General features: G+C 41.5%; 1 protein-coding gene across 3 annotated transcripts in view; it reads right to left on the bottom strand.

Moving 5' to 3' along the window:
* Positions 1–9,152, bottom strand: part of UGDH (UDP-glucose 6-dehydrogenase) — a 31,761-nt gene extending 22,609 nt beyond the window's left edge. Inside the window, exons 1-2 of one of the 3 annotated variants that reach the window (XM_032400218.1) lie at positions 8,865–9,152; positions 899–1,067 (exon numbers count right to left, since the gene is read on the bottom strand). In XM_032400218.1, coding sequence (XP_032256109.1) covers positions 899–1,060 — 162 coding nt within the window. In that variant the 5' untranslated portion in view covers positions 1,061–1,067; positions 8,865–9,152. Of the gene's footprint in view, positions 1–898; positions 1,213–3,946; positions 4,693–8,864 lie in introns of those variants that run through there. The other 2 variants (XM_032400219.1, XM_032400217.1) reach the window with 2 other exon arrangements.
* Between the last annotated feature and the right edge of the window lie 10,209 nt (positions 9,153–19,361).

Consider the following 19,361-nt stretch of genomic DNA (forward strand, 5'->3'; position numbering starts at 1 on the left):
GGTCATGATCTCAGGGTGGTGAGATGGGAGCCCTGAGTCAGGCTCCCTGCTCAGTGGGGAGTCTGCTTGAGTTTCTCTCCCTCTCCCTCTGTCCCTCCCCTTGCTCACACTCTCTCTCTAAAATAAATAAATAAATCTTAGAAAGAAAGAAAGAGAGAGAGAGACTATGGTTGATAACAGTCTTACAAATAACAAAGCTTTCCTGAAGGAAAAAAAAAAGAATATATTAATGTTGGAAAAAAAAAATGCCACCATCAAATTTTCAAAGGCTTCTCTGTTGGGTTTCAAAAGCATAGTATCATGAACTCATTTTATAGTGAATTTTTAAAAATGGGATCCACATATCTTAATAAAACAGTTGGAAGAATATTTTCCTAACTATATATTATCTAAATTCACAGGAATTTTCAAATTCTAATTAAACAAATTTGTGATACCAAGCACTAGATATAAAAGACATCATTTATCCACTCACGGTTTACCTGATATAAGTACAATACAATTACACCCAAATATAATGGGCTTATATGGATTAGTATTATAAACATCCACAGTTTTATTATTTTCTTTGTACAGAATACCTTTCTAAAATTTTACTATTACAATATGGTAACCATATTAACAAAACTAGAAAACAGAGAAGAGAAAAAAATTACCCATATTCTCACTGCACTAATACAACCATCATTAATATTCTAATACATTTCTTCCCAGTCATTTTCCCTGGGCATACTTGACATAATTATAAATGTAATGTCCACAACATTGTGTATCTAGATTTCCCATTTAATTCCTTTTCAGTTGCAGTCATAGATTTTTACATTAATAGCAATTTATTTAACAAAAACAGTAAGAAAACAAAGAACGTAAGAAAAAAGAGTTGTTTAAAATGGTTTACCTCATAAATAGGGAGCGTAGGAGAGTTCCATGCATTGATTCTTGATTCATTGACGTCAACAACTGTTACCCTGATTTCAGGGCACATATGAGCAATGACACTACATGTAGGTCCTCCAACATAGCCCGCACCAATGCAACAGATCTTCTTAATTTCAAACATGATTAAACTAGAAAGGAAGCAGTAAGACTGTTCTATTATTGAAAACAGAAAATTTAAAGAAATCATATTGCATATTTATCATGCTTTATAAAAACTGTCAAGGTGACAGATAATCTGGAAAGATTGCCTGCACTCATACTCATTAAGAATTATTAAAAGATGGGGCGCCTGGGTGGCTCAGTTGATGAAGCGACTGCCTTCGGCTCAGGTCATGATCCTGGAGTCCCTAGATCGGGTCCCGCATCGGGCTCCCTGCTTGGCAGGGAGTCTGCTTCTCCCTCTGACCCTCCCCCCTCTCATGTGCTCTCTCTCTCATTCTCTCTCTCTCAAATAAATGAATGGAATCTTAAAAAAAAAAAAAAAAAGAATTATTAAAAGAGGGGCGCCTGGGTGGCTCAGCTGTTAGGCGTCTGCCTTCGGCTCAGGTCATGATCCCAGGGTGCTGGGATCGAGCCCCGCATTGGGCTTCCTGCTCCGTGGGAAGCCTGCTTCTCCCTCTCCCACTCCCCCTGCTTGTGTTCCCTCTCTGGCTGTGTCTCTCTGTCAAATAAATAAATAAAATCTTAAAAAAAAATTATTAGAAGAGTGATAATATATAACATTCCAATTGGAATGTCTGTTCTCGGCTGCACTAACATAAAACATGGACAAAAAAAAGTAACTGATATTACTGAAGAAGTGTCACAAAGATTATAATGATCTAATATTCAAAAATTCAAGAAGCAAAATAAAACCTTACTTAGGTCTCCCAGGCCACTAGGATAACTTTGACTGCTGAGGAAAAACTCAAGGGTGAACAACCAGTGCAATTCTTGCTTAAATAAATGCTGGTGTACAAAGGTCAGCCTCATGGCAGGTTTATTTTTTTTTATTTTTTAAAGATTTTATTTATTTGACACAGAGAGAGAGACACAGCGAGAGTGGGAGAGGGCGAAGCAGGCTTCCCACTGAGCAGGGAGCCCGATGCGGGGCTCGATCCCAGGACTCTGGGATCGTGACCTGAGCCGAAGGCAGACGCTTAACGATTGAGTCACCCAGGCGCCCCTCATGGCAGGTTTAGACTAACATGACAGATAATAAGAAACATGACAGATAATAAGACTAGTTTGAAAGTCCAGAAGTGGCCTCTGTGATTATATTCCCTATACAATTTGGCTTCAGCAGTTTATTTTTAGGTACTTGACAGTGATCTTAAACTCCATTGCAACTTTAATCGGAAACTATGAGATGGCTAAAGGAAAGTAATTTCTGTATTTAGCAAAGCTGTTACACAAATTTTGATGGGTTTTCAAAAGCCATTTAGGTGAACTGATTCACACTAATCCAAATGACAAGGTACTGATATACATATATGAATGTAAGTTTATTCTTTATAATGAGAACTAGAACTGTCAAACTGATCAGATTCTTAGAATTTTAGTCCTTACCAAGACCGACCTCAGACATCATCTAATCTAACCCATTCATGGATTCCAAAGAGAAGGAAAATGGTAATCAAAGAGTTTAAGAACTTGTTAGTATACTCCTGCATGGGTCAGAGAAGGTATAATGCCTGGCAAGTACAACCCTATCGTGAAAAAAGATACACAAGCCACATAATTAAGATGATCCAGTTCCCTTAAGTCTGAATCTGTATTAATCAAACAATGTTCTAATCACTGGTTTTCTGGGTAGACTTCCCTACTGGAAGAGAATAAGCTGAATAACCCATACAAGTATCCTGGTCTGTGTTAGGAAACAAGTAAGTCAGCTTATAAATCAATCTTCAGTGGTCATGTTTAGCAGATATCAATTCAAAGTCTAATCTCTAATGACCTTTAAAAAACTTTATAAAAAAATAGAAATTTGGTAAAACAGTAAATATGAGCAAAATTTGGAATCTATTGATTCTACAAAAGAAAGCAATATTCTCAGTGATATACATACAAAGAAATTTTTAAAATTTAGTTTTTGTGGGATTCCTGGGTGGCTCAGTCAGTTAAGCATCTGCCTTCGGCTCAGGTCATGATCCCAGGGTCCTGGGATCGAGCCCTGTGTTGGGCTCCCTGCTCAGCGGGGAGCCTGCTTCTCCTTCTCCTGCTTGTGCTCTCTCACTCTCTCTCTGTCCAATAAATAAATAAAATCTTTAAAAACAATAATAAAATAAAATAAAATTTAGTTTTTGTTTTGAATAGGTAATAAATTCATATGGTTCAAAATTAAATCTGTATAACAAAGTATACAGTAAGAAGCCTCAAGTCTACCCCATCCTTATCTCTTGGCTACCCACTACCTTGCTTCCACAAGCAACCCTTTATTAGTTACTTGTGTATCCTTCCAGTGTTTCTTATAAAGTACAAGTAAACACATGTATATATCTTAATAATCCATTCTTTCTAAATTCAATAGGTAGAATACTATAATTTATTATCAACACTCGGCTTTTTTCACTTAATGTATTCTTAAGACCTGTCTATTTCCCCCCTCTCTCTTGCTCTCTCTTTTTATTTTTTATTTTAATTTTTTTCTGTTTCCGGTAGAACTCTCTCCCTTTTAGAAACAGTTACACTGTATTCCATTGTGTGGATGTACTTACCAGGAAATATTAAAACCATGCTAAATCTGTTAGATCCTCTTTAATTATTTATTTTTTTAAGTAGGCCCCATGCCCAACGTGGGGCTTGAACTCATGACCCTGAGACCAAGAGACGCATGCTCTACCAGCTGAGCCAGCCAGGTGCCCAGGGTAGAATCTCTCTTTAATAATCTAAATAAATGGGTTAAGAGTTCCCTAATATCACCTGTGACACTACACAAACATGATATTCCTATTAAACTTTTAGGGTTCCAAAATTCACTGCCGCAAAAATACTGAGCCTAACAAAATTTATTTTGGCAACCATTCACCTTTCATTTCTTCACCCTTCTTCTACACTTCAGTTCTGACGTATTCCTCGCCAGGCTTCAAGTGCTCTGTACACAAGGAGAAAGAGACAGTGCTAGAGGAAAGGACTGCACTGGGATTGCCAAGCGACTAAAGCTCAGGAGAACGTTCTGAAAAGCCCCCACCTGGGGGACAGCTGAGCCTGGAGCAGCTTACCATAGATGCGTCTCCAGCATTCGCTGCCGCTCTCCCCACCTCTACAGTAGAAAGGGCTTGGCATCAGGTTTCAGAAAAATTGCTTCAACTGCTTCAGGCCTAGTCCCTTGTTCTCTTTCATGAAAAAGTAATATTCCCAATCCTACCTGTGGGCACAGCAGAGATTCTGGCCATAGATATAGGCCCTGACACTCAAGAATTTAACAATTTACTTAGGGAAAAATTCAATTAAAAAACATTTATTAAACACCCTACTATGTTACAGCCACTAATGTTCTAGGCACTGTGGACACAATAGTGAACATGACAGGTACAGTTCCTACTCTTACGTAGTTATATTCTAGTGGGAGAACGCAAAACAAAATAATGGTAGCTGTGATACATTCCATATAAAGGAAATAAACATGTAGGTGGAGAGGGAGAGACTGTCTATGGGGAAAGAACTACTGTAGACAGGACAGTTAAAGAAGGACTCTCCGAGTAGGTGACTTGTAGGCTGACTTAAAAGATGAAAAGGAGGGGTGCCTGGATGGCTCAGTCGGTCAAGTGTCTGACACTTGATTTTGGATTTTGGCTCAGTTCATGATCTCGGTTGTGAGATGGAGCCCCTTGTCGGGCTCCATGCTCACTTAGTGCAGAGACTGCTTGTGATTCTCTCTCTTTCCCTCTCTCAAATAAATAAATAAATAAAATCTTAAAAAAAGATGAAAAGGAGTTAGTCACACCCAAGTAACATATAAGGCAGTATAATCAATCAAATGACAAAACGAGTATGAAAGTCCAGAGGGAAAACAAATAAGAAGGTATCTAAAACAAGGGAAATGTAGAATCTAAGCTTGGCCTAAAGAATAAGTAGGATAGAGAAAGAAAAGGTAGGTGGGGGAGAGCATTCCAGATAGGGGAAAAAAAAATGAATAAGTAAGGACTCATAAACAGAAATGAGTCCAAAGAAGTAAGGAGATTGGCCTACTTGGATAAAGATATGGGTATTAAGAAGTGGTAAGAGGTATTAACTGTCTTGTAGAGTGGAAATGAATTTAAAGGGTCTCAAATGCCCCTTTCAGGGAAGCATGTCTATGACTATTCAGGAGGCTATAATTTAATAACTTAAGGTAACATGGGCTCCTGGGTGGCTCAGTAGGTTAAGTATCTGCCTTCTGCTCAGGTCATGATCCTGGGGTCCTGGGATGGATCCCCACATCAGGCTCCGTGCTCAGTAGGGAGTCTGTTTCTCCCTCTGCCTGCCCCTCCCCCCTGCTAGTGCTCGCTCGCCCGCTCTCTCTCACAAAAATAAATAAAATCTTTAAAAAAATAAAATAAAATAAGGTAACATAATTGAAAGTAACCATAACAATCAATAGCATTTGTTTAGCTAAAAGGGAGAGGAAGAAAAAAGGGAAGATCAACTTGTAGCCCAGAAAGAGGGAGTTAAGAACAAAAATGATGTGTTTATTTCAGCACTGTCTAGAGATGAGTGACACAGAATCTGGAAGTCAGAAGTGTTCTGGTTGGGGCGCCTGGGTGGCTCAGATGGTTAAGCGTCTGCCTTCAGCTCAGTTCATGATCTCCAGGTCCTGGGATCGAGCCCTGCATCCAGCTCTCAGCTCAGTGGGGAGCCTGCTTCTCCCTCTCCCTCTGCCTCTCCCCCTGCTTGTGCTCTCTCTATCTCAAATGAATAAATAAAATCTTAAAAAAAAAAAAAAAGTGTTCTGGTTTCAGAGAGGTGGGGTAAGAATAGGCTTTCCCAGTGTTCAGATGGCATGTTCTCCGAAGATTCTTTGCAATGATTCCACTCTCCCTTATGAATTCAGATTCCCAGGAATCATAATAATAGAAAGGGATGACTCAAATTTGAGATATAAGTATTCCAGGTACTGCAATAAAATTTCCCTACTATAATATCAAAGTTTCATTCTAGTGTAACCATTAGTCTCTTACGAGTTTAATCATTTTAAGTTAACATCTAAAGTCTCATTAACCCTGGGCCCATGAAGGGAAAAAAAAAATCTACCTTCCAGATCCACAAGGCTGAAGATGAAGTCTGAACTGTGATGAACCTAAAGAACTATCACACTGTAACACCCTTACTAAACAGCTAGCCAACCTCTCTAATTACAACCAGTATATCTGGAATACCTAAAAAGTAAAATTTCAAAGTATTTTTGGACCAGAGGATCTTTTGGGGTTACCATTTAATCCCAGAGCCAAGAGTTATAACATTCTTATATAAACATAGATTGAATGTCTACGCAATACAACTCTTGGGTTCAAGGAGTTCATAATTTAATAAGGTGCTCCCAAGCTAACAGCTCTTACCTGTTGCTGTTACCTCAGCACTTAGAATAGTAGGTTCTCAATAAATACTAATTGAATGAATGAGTAACTCTCCATAAAGGCCTGTTTGAGATGAAGACTGTTATTTGAATATCTTTAGCTCAGATGGCTGATCATTGTATTTTTGCTGAAACTGTCCAGAATACTTTCAGCCTCCCTTTTTTATGTAGAACTTTGGCATGTCTTTCCAGAGATACTTCTTTTTTTTTTCTTCAAAGATTTTATTTATTTATTTGAGAGAGAAAGAATGAGACACAGAGAGAACATGAGAGGGGGGAGGGTCAGAGGGAGAAGCAGACTCCTCACTGAGCAGGGAGCCGGATATGGGACTCAATCCCGGGACTCCAGGATCATGACCTGAGCCGAAGGCAGTCAGTCAACCGACTGAGCCACCCGGGCGCCCCTCCAGAGATACTTCTTATCCACCTTGATTGCCAGGCTGTATTCAGCTTGCCTTACATACAGCAGCTAGGTAAACTATTGATGGACCTATATTATAGACTTACATGTGTTTTGGGGTGTCCCTGTGGTGCTATTTCACATGAAGCATGGCTTGTAGATGACAATGGGAAAATTACTGAAGTACTGTGCAAGTCCCAATAAATTGTCACTTGCAAGTTTCAATAAAATCTTCAATCTTTATTATGGAGTGTGATACAACATTAGTGTTAGTAATATACTTTGCCACAGATGTCTTCTGATTCCATATTCCATTTCTACTTCTATGTACCTTCTGATTTTCTGTTGTGCTGTCAGGGAAATGGGAATGTTTGCTTACTGACTGTGTCAGTTTGAAATGAGTTTTTACCTCTGTATTTTGGGAAAATCTCAATAATCCAGACTGTTCCAAAACTACTCTTCATCTAAAATTTTATAAATTCAGATCAATATTTCAACCTAGAACATGTGGCTAACAAATATTGAAGGTCCTATTACAATCTAAGCTGAATATAATCCATCCATCCCCACCCCTCTTCAGTATACGCGGCATAATTACCCAGTAGCTAAGGCAATGGACGTTGCAGTTGGATACATCAACTGCACACATCACCGTAGTCATTTCCAAAAATTAAATACTAACAGATGCCTGACCCGGGGAAAAATATTTTATCAGTGAGAAAGGCAGTGTTAATGTTATACCTAAAGGGCATCATATAAAGCCGTGTAAATAAGAGGGAAGATGAAGTATGCTCATTAGTTACATACTTAATGTTTGAGAAAGGAGTACAGCAATGGGAGAAGAAATGAGATCCTTTCAATGAGGGTTGTCTACCACTTACCTTAACTAGATGTCGGGTACTAACAAGCACATCTCAGAGCAGACAGTAAGCTCTTTCATTTCCAGAACCACCCTGAAGAAACAGACCAGACTACTCTTCTCCATTTCATAGGGGATTTGAAGAAACTCAAAGACTCACTGTGTCTTTGAGGGCAGTCAGTGGACAGCTACTCCTCTGTGTATCTGTGAAAAGCTCCCTACCAGTGAATCCTTCTTTTCAATAAACCGTAATTTTCAAGCCTACTCAGTTATCTTCCTATATATAAGAAGTATGATTTTTCTTGTTTCTTTTCTTTTTTAAAGATTATTTATTTATTCATTTGAGAGAGAGCGCGCACAAGCAGGGGCAGAGGCAGAGGGAGAAAAAGATTCCCCGCTGAGCAGGGAGCCCCATGCGGGGCTCGATCCCAGGACCCTGAGATCATGACCTGAGCCAAGGCAGGCGCTTAACCGACTAAGCCACCCAGGCGCCCCAAGAAGTATGATTTTTCCAGGTCTCACACAAACATGATCTGAAGTACCCAAGAAAGGCCTTCCCTGACATGAAATAAAGCAATTACATGGTGTGGCAGTCAACAATGGATTCCAGGACAGCCCGTACAGATGTCACGATAAAATGTCAGGATTTCGCCCTCAAGGGCTTTCTGGCTTCGTTTTCTCTTTAGTTTCTTAAGAAGGGTGGCTAGTGCCAGGAGGAAAGCAGCAGCTCCCCAGGTGAGCAGACTAAACACAAACAAAAGACCAGGACTCCGAGACCAAAATGGGGTCCCTAACCAGAGGACCGCTTCCTTCGGTGGACGTTCGGCTTCCTGGGAAAATCTCATTTGTTTCAAGTCAGAAAGTGAGAAAAAGCAGAAAGAGAAGCGGCTGGAAGACTCGCGAGGGTAGAATAAAAAGCCCACGCTATCCCATCCTCAGGGCAGCGGACCAAAAGGCGATTCCCGCCCAGAGTCCAAAGGAGGAGACCAGGGTCGTGAGACTGGGAGCCCCTGACCGAGCGCAGAGCGCAACCCGGAGCAGCGCGCACGCCCCCGCCCCGCTCCCCGCACATCCCACCGCGACCCGGGACCTCCCCAACGGGGCGGCAGGGCCAGCCCCAGAAAGGCGCTTACCCACTTCCAGGCACCGAGCGCAGCGGCCGCTCCTATCCCGACCGCTCGGACAGCTCCTCGCTACGGGCCGCGCTGCAGCAGCTTCTGCGCTCTCGTCCTGCTCCGCCTGACCTCCCCTCACCGCACGCCCCTCCTTCAGGCTGCCAAGCACAGCACCCAGAGTCCCGGGCCCGAGCCCGTATTTAAAGGATTCTGCCCGAGAAGGCGGAGGCTTCATGCCCCCGCAGCCAGGCCCTCCAGGACTCTGCCCTCCGCCGCATCCCTGCTCCTCCTCCCGCCACACTAGGCCCGGGCCCGCCCCTATTTCCTGCGGGCCCCAGGGGCGGGGAGTCGGGGCGGGGCTAATCGTAGCTAGATGAGGAGGCCCCGCCCCTATCCGACCCTGGGCGAATCCGCTCAAGCCAGCTCAGCGGTCCCGCCCCTACCGCGAACGGCACGGGGCGGGGCTGCGTGCGCGGCGAGTTGGCTGAGGTCCCCGGGTTGGGTTTCCAGGTGCCGCTAGGCCGGGAATAGTTTCCCGGCATGAAGCCGGTGTCTCGTCGTCTGGCCCCGCTTTCCTCCCTGTGTCCCGGCCCCCGCTGACGGTCAGCGCTGCGGTGGTACCGCGGGCGCGCCAGGTCGGCCATAATCTAGGACTGCGGGGATACTGGGCCGGCTGCGGCCCGAGGGGACCGGAAGGTCTCGGCCCCCTTTCCGGTCTCCCCAGCGGCCCCGACGGCCGACCTCGTCTTTCGGCCCCCTAGACCCTGCGGGTCAGACCGCCCGCGGCTTACCACCACCAGCCCCCGCCACGTCCTGCGGGCCGGCGGCCCAAGGTTTAGTCAGATCCCTTCCCTCGCCACTTCTGGGAAGGAGGCGCCTCACGTCAGTAGGATGCTGAGTCTTGTCGAGACTGGACCAGTTAGTGCCTCCGCCCTGATCCCGGGGAGAAATGACACACACGCCCTCCAGACATATTTTCCAGAGCTACTCCTGCCAAATTCGGGATCTGGGTTGTCAGTGCTGAGAGTTTGCAACATACAAGTTCCGTGTATGCGGCAGAGTAAAATCAATGTATGGACGCTGACCGTTTGTTTTGTTTTTTGTTTTTTTAAATGAGGAGGGCAGTTCTGTTCTCTTTCTTCTCTCCAAAGTCATCTTAAGTCTCAGATCTGAGAAGAGAAAAGCAGTCATGACTTTTTTTGTGTTCCTCATTAAGAATTACATCAGGTTACATAATCTGTACTTGAAGTCAAAGACCATTTTTAAATACGTCATGAGGAACGTGATTAGGAGTTTATAAAGACACATTAAAATGCCTCATAGATGATGGGTTTTTTTTAAAGTTTTATTTAATCTCTACATTCAATATGGGGCTCCAACTCACCCTCAGGAGATCAAGAGTCCCATGCTCTTCCGAATGAGCCAACCAGGCACCCCGAGATGTTGGTTTTCTTTTTTTTTTTTTTCTTTAAATATTTGAGAGAGAGAGAGAGTGAGACAGAGCACGAGCGGGAAGGAGAGGGAGAAGCAGACTCCTGGTGAGCAGGGAGCCCTATGCCCGCTGATCCCAGGACCCCGGGATCATAACCCGAGCGGAAGGCAGGCGCCCAAGCTATTGAGCCACCCAAGCGCCCCAAGATGATGGTTTCCTTGACAGGATCATGACAACTTTAAGAAAGCTGTTGAATATTGATTCAACAGTTTGCTATAGATTGTAGAAAGTGTGATATGATATGTAAGTGTTTGTACATTCCAAGCAGGTAAATTCATTTGTCCAGCAAATATTTAGTGCCTATTGTGTGTTAGACTTTATCCTAGAGACCAAAGATGCAAAATGGATTAAGGCCCAAGTTCTTCTTCCAAAGCTCACAGGCTATTAGGAGAGATAAGTGAACAAGTAATTGCAATACATGTGACAAATACTGTGCTATAATAGTTATCTTTCTGAACTTGGCATATACTTAGATTTAAATTACCTATTACAGTTAGCTTCATAAAAAAAACCACTTTTCTATGATTCTTATTCATGTCATGGATTTATTATTGTCAGTGTTAAGGAATTTATGTATTTTTCATAATTTGTCAATTTTCATTTCTAATAAGGTAAATACCAATATCTATAATCAACATGAAAAACTTTTTTGGGCCTTCAAATTTTAAATGTGTTAAGGAGTCCTGAGAACAAAAAGCTTGAGAACTGCTTGATACCAATTATTTTCAAATTATGTTTCACGGAGCTCTAAGTTTCTCTGGTGGTGTGTCACTCTGTGAGGAAAGAGAATGAGTGGATGAGTGGAAGGTTGAAACAGAGCTCTGGGTCTCTTACATCTATCTCCCCTTTCCTCCAAATCAGAGCAGTTCTACTTTTATCTGTTTAATCTGCTTTATATATCAATTTTTCATGTACGATTTCAATTTATACATGGGTTCCTCTTCAAACTTAAAAAACATTGATTCATTCATTGAATAAGTATTTCTCTCCAAGTATTTCCTATGTGCTAGTCACTAGGAATACAACTGAGTAAAGAATGATACATTCCCTTCCTTTATAAATTTTATTCTATGGGGAAACATCAATCAATCACACAGATAAATGTAAAATTACAACTTTATTAAGGTGGGATATATATAGTCTTATGAGAGTATACAATAGGAGTATTTAACATAGTAGGTAGGGATGTTTCCTCAAGTTGTGATAATTGAACTCCTAAAGGAAATACGGGAATTAACTGGGGGAAATGAAGAGGGTAGTTACAGGAATAAAAAGAGTGAATGTGAGGAGAACAATTCAGAACTAATTACAGTAATTAAGAATTAGAAATAGCATGTCCAGTGTAGTAGCCATGGAGATTCAGAGAAATGGACAGATTCAAGAGATGATCAGGAAATAAAGGCAGTAAGACTTTGGTAATGTTCTCCAACACCTCCACCCCCCCCCAACACACACCGAAGGTGACACCATCCTGATTTCTGACAATATATCTTAGTTTTGCCTTGCACAGATATATTTAAGGAAATCAATTTCCAGCTCCTCAACTTCCACAGGTACCCTTTCCCAAAATTGATATGCTTAAGAATAGTCCATTTTATAAAAGAAAGGCTTACCTTTCACCCAAGTAAAACCTTACTACCATCCATTACCCAGGGGTAAACTTCTCCTGAGTACCAAAGAAGTAAATTGGATTATTGTTTGGGGGAAGTCCCCTATGGTGGTTAGTAAAGACACCTCAAATCCATCTTTCTTCATTTTATACTTATTTTTGCTAAGGCTGAAGTCCAGAGAAACAGGACATGTTGGCCTATGTTGGGATATTCTGAATTCCAAACAGAAGATGCCATATAAATTAGTGACCTTGATTCTTTTAAAAGCAACTTGAGTATTGGGGCACCTGGGTGCCTCAGTCAGTTAAGTGTCCGACTCTTGGTTTTGGCTCAGGTCTTGATCTCAGGGTCGAGAGATAGAGCTCTGCATTGTGCTCAGCATGGAGTTTGCTTTAGATTCTTTTCTCCTCCCTCTCCCAGCTCCTCGCCACACCCCCCGCCCCGAACAGCCCCACTCTTGAGCGTGTGCACTCACTCTCTCTCTCAAATAAATAAATAAAATCTTTACAAAAGCAACTTAAGGGCGCCTGAGTGCCTAGTTGGTTAAGCATCTGCTTTCGGCTCAAGTCATGATCCCAGGGTCCTGGGATCGAGCCCTGCATTGGGCTCCCTGCTCAGCGGGGAGCCTGCTTCTCCCTCTCCCTCTGCCTGCCGCTCCCCCTGTTTGTGCTCTCTGTCAAATAAATAAGTAAAATCTTTAAAAATAAATTAAAATTTTAAAAAGTTAAAAAGCAACCTGAGTATTTTGCAGGACTACTAAAATTTTCAAGATATCGGATAAAACTGAAATGGAGAAAATTTACAAGATTTATTCAGTAAAATAGCTTAACTTAGTTATATCAAATCTTAAGAGATGTTTTTCACTTGTAGTCTTCATTTTATACAATGTTTAATACTTTTTGTTTTTTTTAAGAGTTTATTTATTTGACAGAGACACAGCGAGAGAGGGAACACAAGCAGGGGGGAGTGGGAGAGGGAGAAGCAGGCTTCCCGCTGAGCAGAGAACCGGATGTGGGGCTCGATCGCAGGACCCCGGGACCATGACCTGAGCCGAAGGCAGACGCCTAGTGACTGAATCACCCAGGCGCCCCTGTTTAATACTTTTTATTAACAAAATTAAACTCACTTATACCTAGGACCATATTAAATGTCAACTTAAAATGTGTGAGGCATTGACTGAAGTCAGAGCCACTCTCCAACATTTCCAAGCTGTTTAATCACATGGATTCTGGCACTCTGGACAGCAGCTGGGGTTGTGATTGTTTTAATGCTTTGGAGCTATCCAATTTTGTGTAATGTCTTGCAAATTCTCTTGTAGTTTCTGCATTGTGCGCTTGCTGTCACTAGGTGTCTTTACCCAAAAATTGTATTAAAACAAATGGAGGTAATTTTGAATGTGGAGTAGAGATTCCACTTGGTTTGCTCACTGATGGAGCCAAGTGAATTTAGGTGAAAAGATACAAATCAAGGCTTAGATCCCCTTCTGCCTCCTTGTATATTTTGGCCAAATAGAGTGAAAAGAATTAAATGACACCAACGGTATTGTTAGTTGCGCAAGTGACTGAAGTGGGAGGAATATATATGAACTTTTATTAGGGGAGAGTGTCAAGATTGCTTTGCATTGCACTTTTTTTTTTTTTTTTTGGAATTGTACATCTAAAAGGAAAAAAATGTGCAGGACCATACATAGTTTTTCACAATTCTTTTAGGAATATACAAGCAGCAAAGTTAGAAATTACAGGTCTAGAATATACCAGTGGGAGTGGGTGGCTGCAGTTGTGTGGAAAACAAGATGGCTGGAGGAGCGGTTAGGGGACTGAGTATTGAATTGTCTACTTGGATATTGATATCCCCAAGAGTCACAACAGGAAAAGCGCTGAAAAGGCAGGCAGAAAGTCCAGTGCTAAACTGAGGAGTGATCCAGGGGTCTATGACTTTGGAAGAGGGAATGCTTTGCCAGTAGGAGCTTTCAAAGAGTTGGAAAGTTTTAAGGAGAGAGGGATAGCCTGGCAGCCAAAATGAGAAGCTGGGAAGAAGCTCACTCTACCTCAACATTCTTTGGTTACAGGGTCTGGAAAAGACAACCGCTCCCATTTGAGAGGGCAATGGGAGAGACAGTGTGCATAAGGAGACGCCAAGTTTGGTGAAGGGTATGTTCAGAGAAAAAGGGTGAAGGTATGGGGCTTTTGCTGATGATGGCCTTTGAGTTTAGGATGTTTGAGGCATAAGGAAGGGTATAAGATTGAAGCAGCTACGGGGGATGGCTGAGTGATGACCTGGGAGTCTTGGACTTCTAGTGAACACCAATACAAACAGGGGATTGGATTAATCATGATAATCTCTAAGGCCAATTACAGTGAGGCCATGAGTGTAAGGAGAGTATAGGAAGGCAGGGTTGAGGGAGCCTTGGCAAAAACATGTAGATCTCAATGGGTCTTCCTTTCAGACATGAGGATAGTGGTGCTGAGGCCAACAAAGAGGTGACACCATTGTGGGGAAGCATGTGGGCATCTTTTAACAAGTCTGTAGATAATCTTTTCTTCCATCTCAATAAAACAATAAGAACATCTCCCTCTCACCCCAGACTCAAAACCCACTCAAGTAACTGCCCCTTTACTCTGCCCCCATTCATTGTAAAACTCCTCCAAAGAACTGCTTGTACTTCTCACCCTCTGTACCCCCGGTTCTTTCCTTAACTGCTCCAGATGGGCTTTCACCCCCATCACTCCACCAAAACATCTTTTATCAAGTTCACCAGTGAATCCTTTCTGCTAAAATGTTCAATTCTCTGTCCCCATGATTTGACTTATCAGACATGGTTTTCTTTCACTGGATGCTCCTTCTCAGTGTGTTGGTTCCTCTTTCTAAACCAGAGCTCTAAATATTGCAGTACCCTACCCTGAGTCCCAGTCCTGGGATTTCTTCTTTTCTGTGCCTTACAGTCTCTTTAAGTAACTTTATCCAGTCCCAAAGATTATTCAAATATTATCTGTATTCTGTCGGCTTTTTTCTCTCTCTTCATGATGGAACCTTACTTAGCTCTATATGTCTCTATCCAACTACCTACTCAAGAGCTCCATTTCGATGTGTCGTATGCACCTTAAAATCATCATAGCCAACACATAAGTATTGTTTTTCCTCTGTGGCAGCGACTACCAGCTGACTCCAACAGCCACACTTCACTTATTTGGTAAAATTCCCGAATTTTAACTGGGCAGGTATTTTCCAGGATGAACACCGACTACATCTAGCCTCTTTCCGGTATGGTCATGTTACCAAGTTCTGGCTCATGGAACGTGAATGGAAGGGAGATGTACAACTTCCAGGACAAACCCTTAAATGAACAGGTAGCCCTCCATGTTTCCTTCCCCACCTCCCCAGCACTGACCCAGTATTGTGGTGAACTATCTTTGACAACAGCCGTTTGAGAAACACTGCTCTAGGGGTCAGTGGAGCAACAAGATAGAGTTTGAGTTCTGAATACCTAAAGCAAGCTGTAGTCTATTATGTGAAGAATGAATATTTATCCTATTAACAATTGTGATCCGGGGCGCCTGGGTGGCTCAGTTGTTAAGCGTCTGCCTTCGGCTCAGGCCATGGTCCCAGGATTCTGGGATCGAATCCCATATCGGGCTCCCTGCTCGGCGGGAAGCCTGCTTCTCCCTCTCCCACTCCCCCTGTTTGTGTTCCCTCTCTCGCTGTGTTTCTCTCTGTCAAATAAATAAATAAAATCTTTAAAACAAAAAGCAAACAACAACAAAAAAAACAATTGTGATCCAAGCCCTTACAAAGTAATAATCCCACCTTTATTCCTTATTTTAACAGTGGTGTTTGTTTCCTTGGCATGTTTTGTTTTTCTTTCTCTCTTCCTTCCTCTTTTTCTTTCTTTCCCTCCTTTTCTTTCTTTCCTTCCTTCTTCCTTTTATTTATTTTTTTTATTTTTTAAAGATTTTATTTATTTATTCATGAGAGACAGAGAGAGAGAGAGAGGCAGAGGGAGAAGCAGGCTCCCAAGGAGCAGGGAGCCCGATGCGGGACTCAATCCCAGGACCCTGAGATCATGACCTGAGCCGAAGGCAGACGCTTAACCATCTGAGCCACCCAGGCGCCCCCCTTCTTTTTTTTTTTTTTTTTTTTTTAAACATAGAGCCTTCTCATGAACTGAACAGGCTTCTTTTATGGCCATCCATGAAGAAGGATGACATCTCCCTTCCTCATCCCCACAAGAAAAAATTGAGAAAATAAAAAAGCATTATTTTTAAGCATCAGGAAAAACTGTGAAATACCATTATTAAAAGTAACTCTACTGCAGGAGAACTTAAGATTTCACTTAATTCCCTGCCCATATATAGAAATCACCTAATATAAAAGAAATTAATTTTTGCTTTTGTTTTGTTTTTCATCTCTAGAACTAAACACAAGCTTTAGCATTCTTTTTTTAAAGATTTATTTATTTTAGAAAGTGGGGGGCAAAGGGAGAGAGAGAATCTTGAGCAGACTCCCCACTGACCCCAGAGCCTGAGGGGGGGCTTGACGGGGCTCGACCACGGGGCTCGATCTCACCACCCAGAGATCATGACCTGAGCAGAAATCAAGAGTCAGACGCTTAACCAACTGAGCCACCCAGGTGCCGCAAGGTTTAGCATTCTTAACGCCAGCAGTTCTTACCCTTAGCTGCTACTGGAGTCACCGGTAGATGCTTAAGCCAAACCCCATACCAGAATCTCTGAGGTGTGGGGCCAAAGCACCAGGTTTTTAAAGCTCTCAAAGTGCAGCCAAAATAGAGAACTATTACTCTAATTAGTTTGCTCTTTAGCTTTTATGACAATGGATTTAGTCACCTATTAGTCAAAATGTATTTGCTTTCCAGTTTACTTTTCAAGGATTTTAAAATCTTGACTGGAAACTGTGACAATTTAGTTAATTTTTCTTTTTTTAAGATTTTATTTATTTGATAGAGAGAGACACAGCAAGAGAGGGAACACAAGCAGAGGGAGTGGGAGAGGGAGAAGCAGGCTCCCCACTGAGCAGGGAGCCCAACGCGGGGCTCGATCCCAGGACCCCGGGATCATGACCTGAGCCGAAGGCAGACGCTTAACGACTGAGCCACTCAGGCGCCCACCCTCTATTTAATGTTTTAATCTTTAATGTTTTTCTTATGCCAGACTCTGACCTAAAAGTGCCATTGTCCATTCTTAGTAGAGTGAATTCTTTCCAATAGAAGTTCAATGGAAGTACCTCCCAAATAAATACCCAGTTTTTGTACAACTTAAGGTTTTGAAAAGGGAGAGTGTGTATGTGTATGTATGTGTGTATGTGTGTGTGTTGGGATGGTGAGGGCCTTTACATAACAGTATTTAGGACTTTACATTTTTACAAACATTTCATTTGCTTTTTACTTCAGCATTCTGTAAAGTACCATATTTGATAAGTAAATGAGGAAACTAATGCTCCAAATTAAGTGGGCTGCCCAAGGGTCACATAACTTGTTTTCCTTAGTATAGGCTGCTCAAAATACCATTAGTCATTTAGTTACCAAACACTGGCATTCACACAATTTCACAAGAAGGGAACATGTTGTAACATATTGAATGCAGAAGTAGAAATATAACCCGGGTCGCCTGGGTGGCTCAGTCTGTTAAGTGTCTGGCTCTTGGTCATGATCTTGGGGTCTTGAGATCAAGCCCCGCATGGGACTCCCCACTCAGTGTGGGGTCGGCTGGAGATTTTCTCTCCCGCTGCCCCTCCCCACTCTCTCTCTCAAATAAATAAATAAAATCTTAAAAAAGATAACCCAGCCTTCTTTTAAGCCAGCTATTAAAGAGATTTGCAAAAATGTAAAACAGTGCCACGCTTCTCACTAAATTTTCATTTTGGAAAATGGCTATTTTTTCATAAAAACCTTTATATTAACATGTATTGGGTTTATTGTTATTTTAAAATACGTAATGCTTTTAAATGTTCTGTTTTAATTTTGGATACAGTATATATTGATAGATATAACAACACATATAAACAAAAATTCTTTGGAGTCTCCAAACCAGAAAGTTTGAGAATCACTATAAGCTATATGCTATAAACTATATGCTATCTTTTAGATCTAAGAAAAGCTAAAGATCTGAATGAATTCTTTACCTTAACATTAAGCCCAGCTCACACAAAGCTACTTGAGCACTTTTTCCCCAAGGTTAAACACTATTGGCAATACTACGTATTTTTATTACACATGAGACAATCACTACAATTAAGACAGTACCTTGAGTATTGGACAAAAATTACAGAATAAGTGATAAAGAACACCAATTGTCAACTATCTTTCTTACACAAAAACACCCTTTCAATATCACTGATACTTTTGTAGATTAGCACTGGAATTTATGACAAGATTATTTTTTAAATGTTAATAACCAATTCTTTTTTTTTTTTTTTAAGATTTTATTTATTTGATAGACAGCGAGAGCGGGAACACAAGCAGGGGGAGTGAGAGAGGGAGAAGCAGGTTCCCTGCCGAGCAGGTAGCCTGACATGGGGCTCGATCCTAGAACCCTGGGATCATGACCTGAGCCGAAGGCAGACGCTTAATGACTGAGTCACCCAGGCGCCCCTGACAAGATTATTTTTATTACAAGACTATTGCTACAATTATTCAACCTTAACTGTTGCCAGTTTATACCTATTTATGTGACTTTCGAGTTCTTAAAATATTGTGACACAATGAAAAGAATTCCTTGGATGTTGTGGAGGGAGAAAATTACTACCCATTCTTCAACGGAGAAATTATAATTTTTAATTATACTTTATTTAAGCTTTCTTTAAGGCTTGTATTTTCTGACTTAGCTTTGGCTAATGGAATCATGCTTGAAGCTTGAGAACACCAGCTTTCAGTAGGCTGCTGTTAGTGAAACCCTCTGGGAAAGAGGATGTTGATAGAGGTACGATGTGAGACAGGACAGAATAAAATGTAGTTTTTAAGAAAAGGTTGTTAGATTAAAATTGAAGGCTAAGCATATTTGCAAGGATATAAATCTTAATCCATTTGTTGGGAGTTCTGGTGTCAGATTTGTATCTGTTCTGTATGTTGTCACCACAAAATTCTACTTGCTGGATTAATTGCAAGGAATCCCCTTTAAGACACCCAGACTTCGAAAGTTTAATGTTTATATACTAATTAGTTATCAGGGAAAGCTGCATTCAGGCTTTCCCTGAATTACATTCAGACTGTAATGCCTTTTGTATATACAGTACTTCTTCCTTTGGCACTGAATTAATGACTGACTGTAACAGATTATTTTTTTTAAAAAGGAAGATTATGTTTATTTATTTATTTAGTTCAAGAGAGAGCAGGGGGTGGGGTGCTGTATCTCACAATCCCAAGATCATGACCTCAGCCAGACACTCAACTGAGCCACCCAG

Source organism: Phoca vitulina, unplaced genomic scaffold (assembly GCF_004348235.1).
Source record: "Phoca vitulina isolate PV1807 unplaced genomic scaffold, GSC_HSeal_1.0 scaffold3, whole genome shotgun sequence".
In the NCBI taxonomy this organism is placed as follows: domain Eukaryota; kingdom Metazoa; phylum Chordata; class Mammalia; order Carnivora; family Phocidae; genus Phoca; species Phoca vitulina.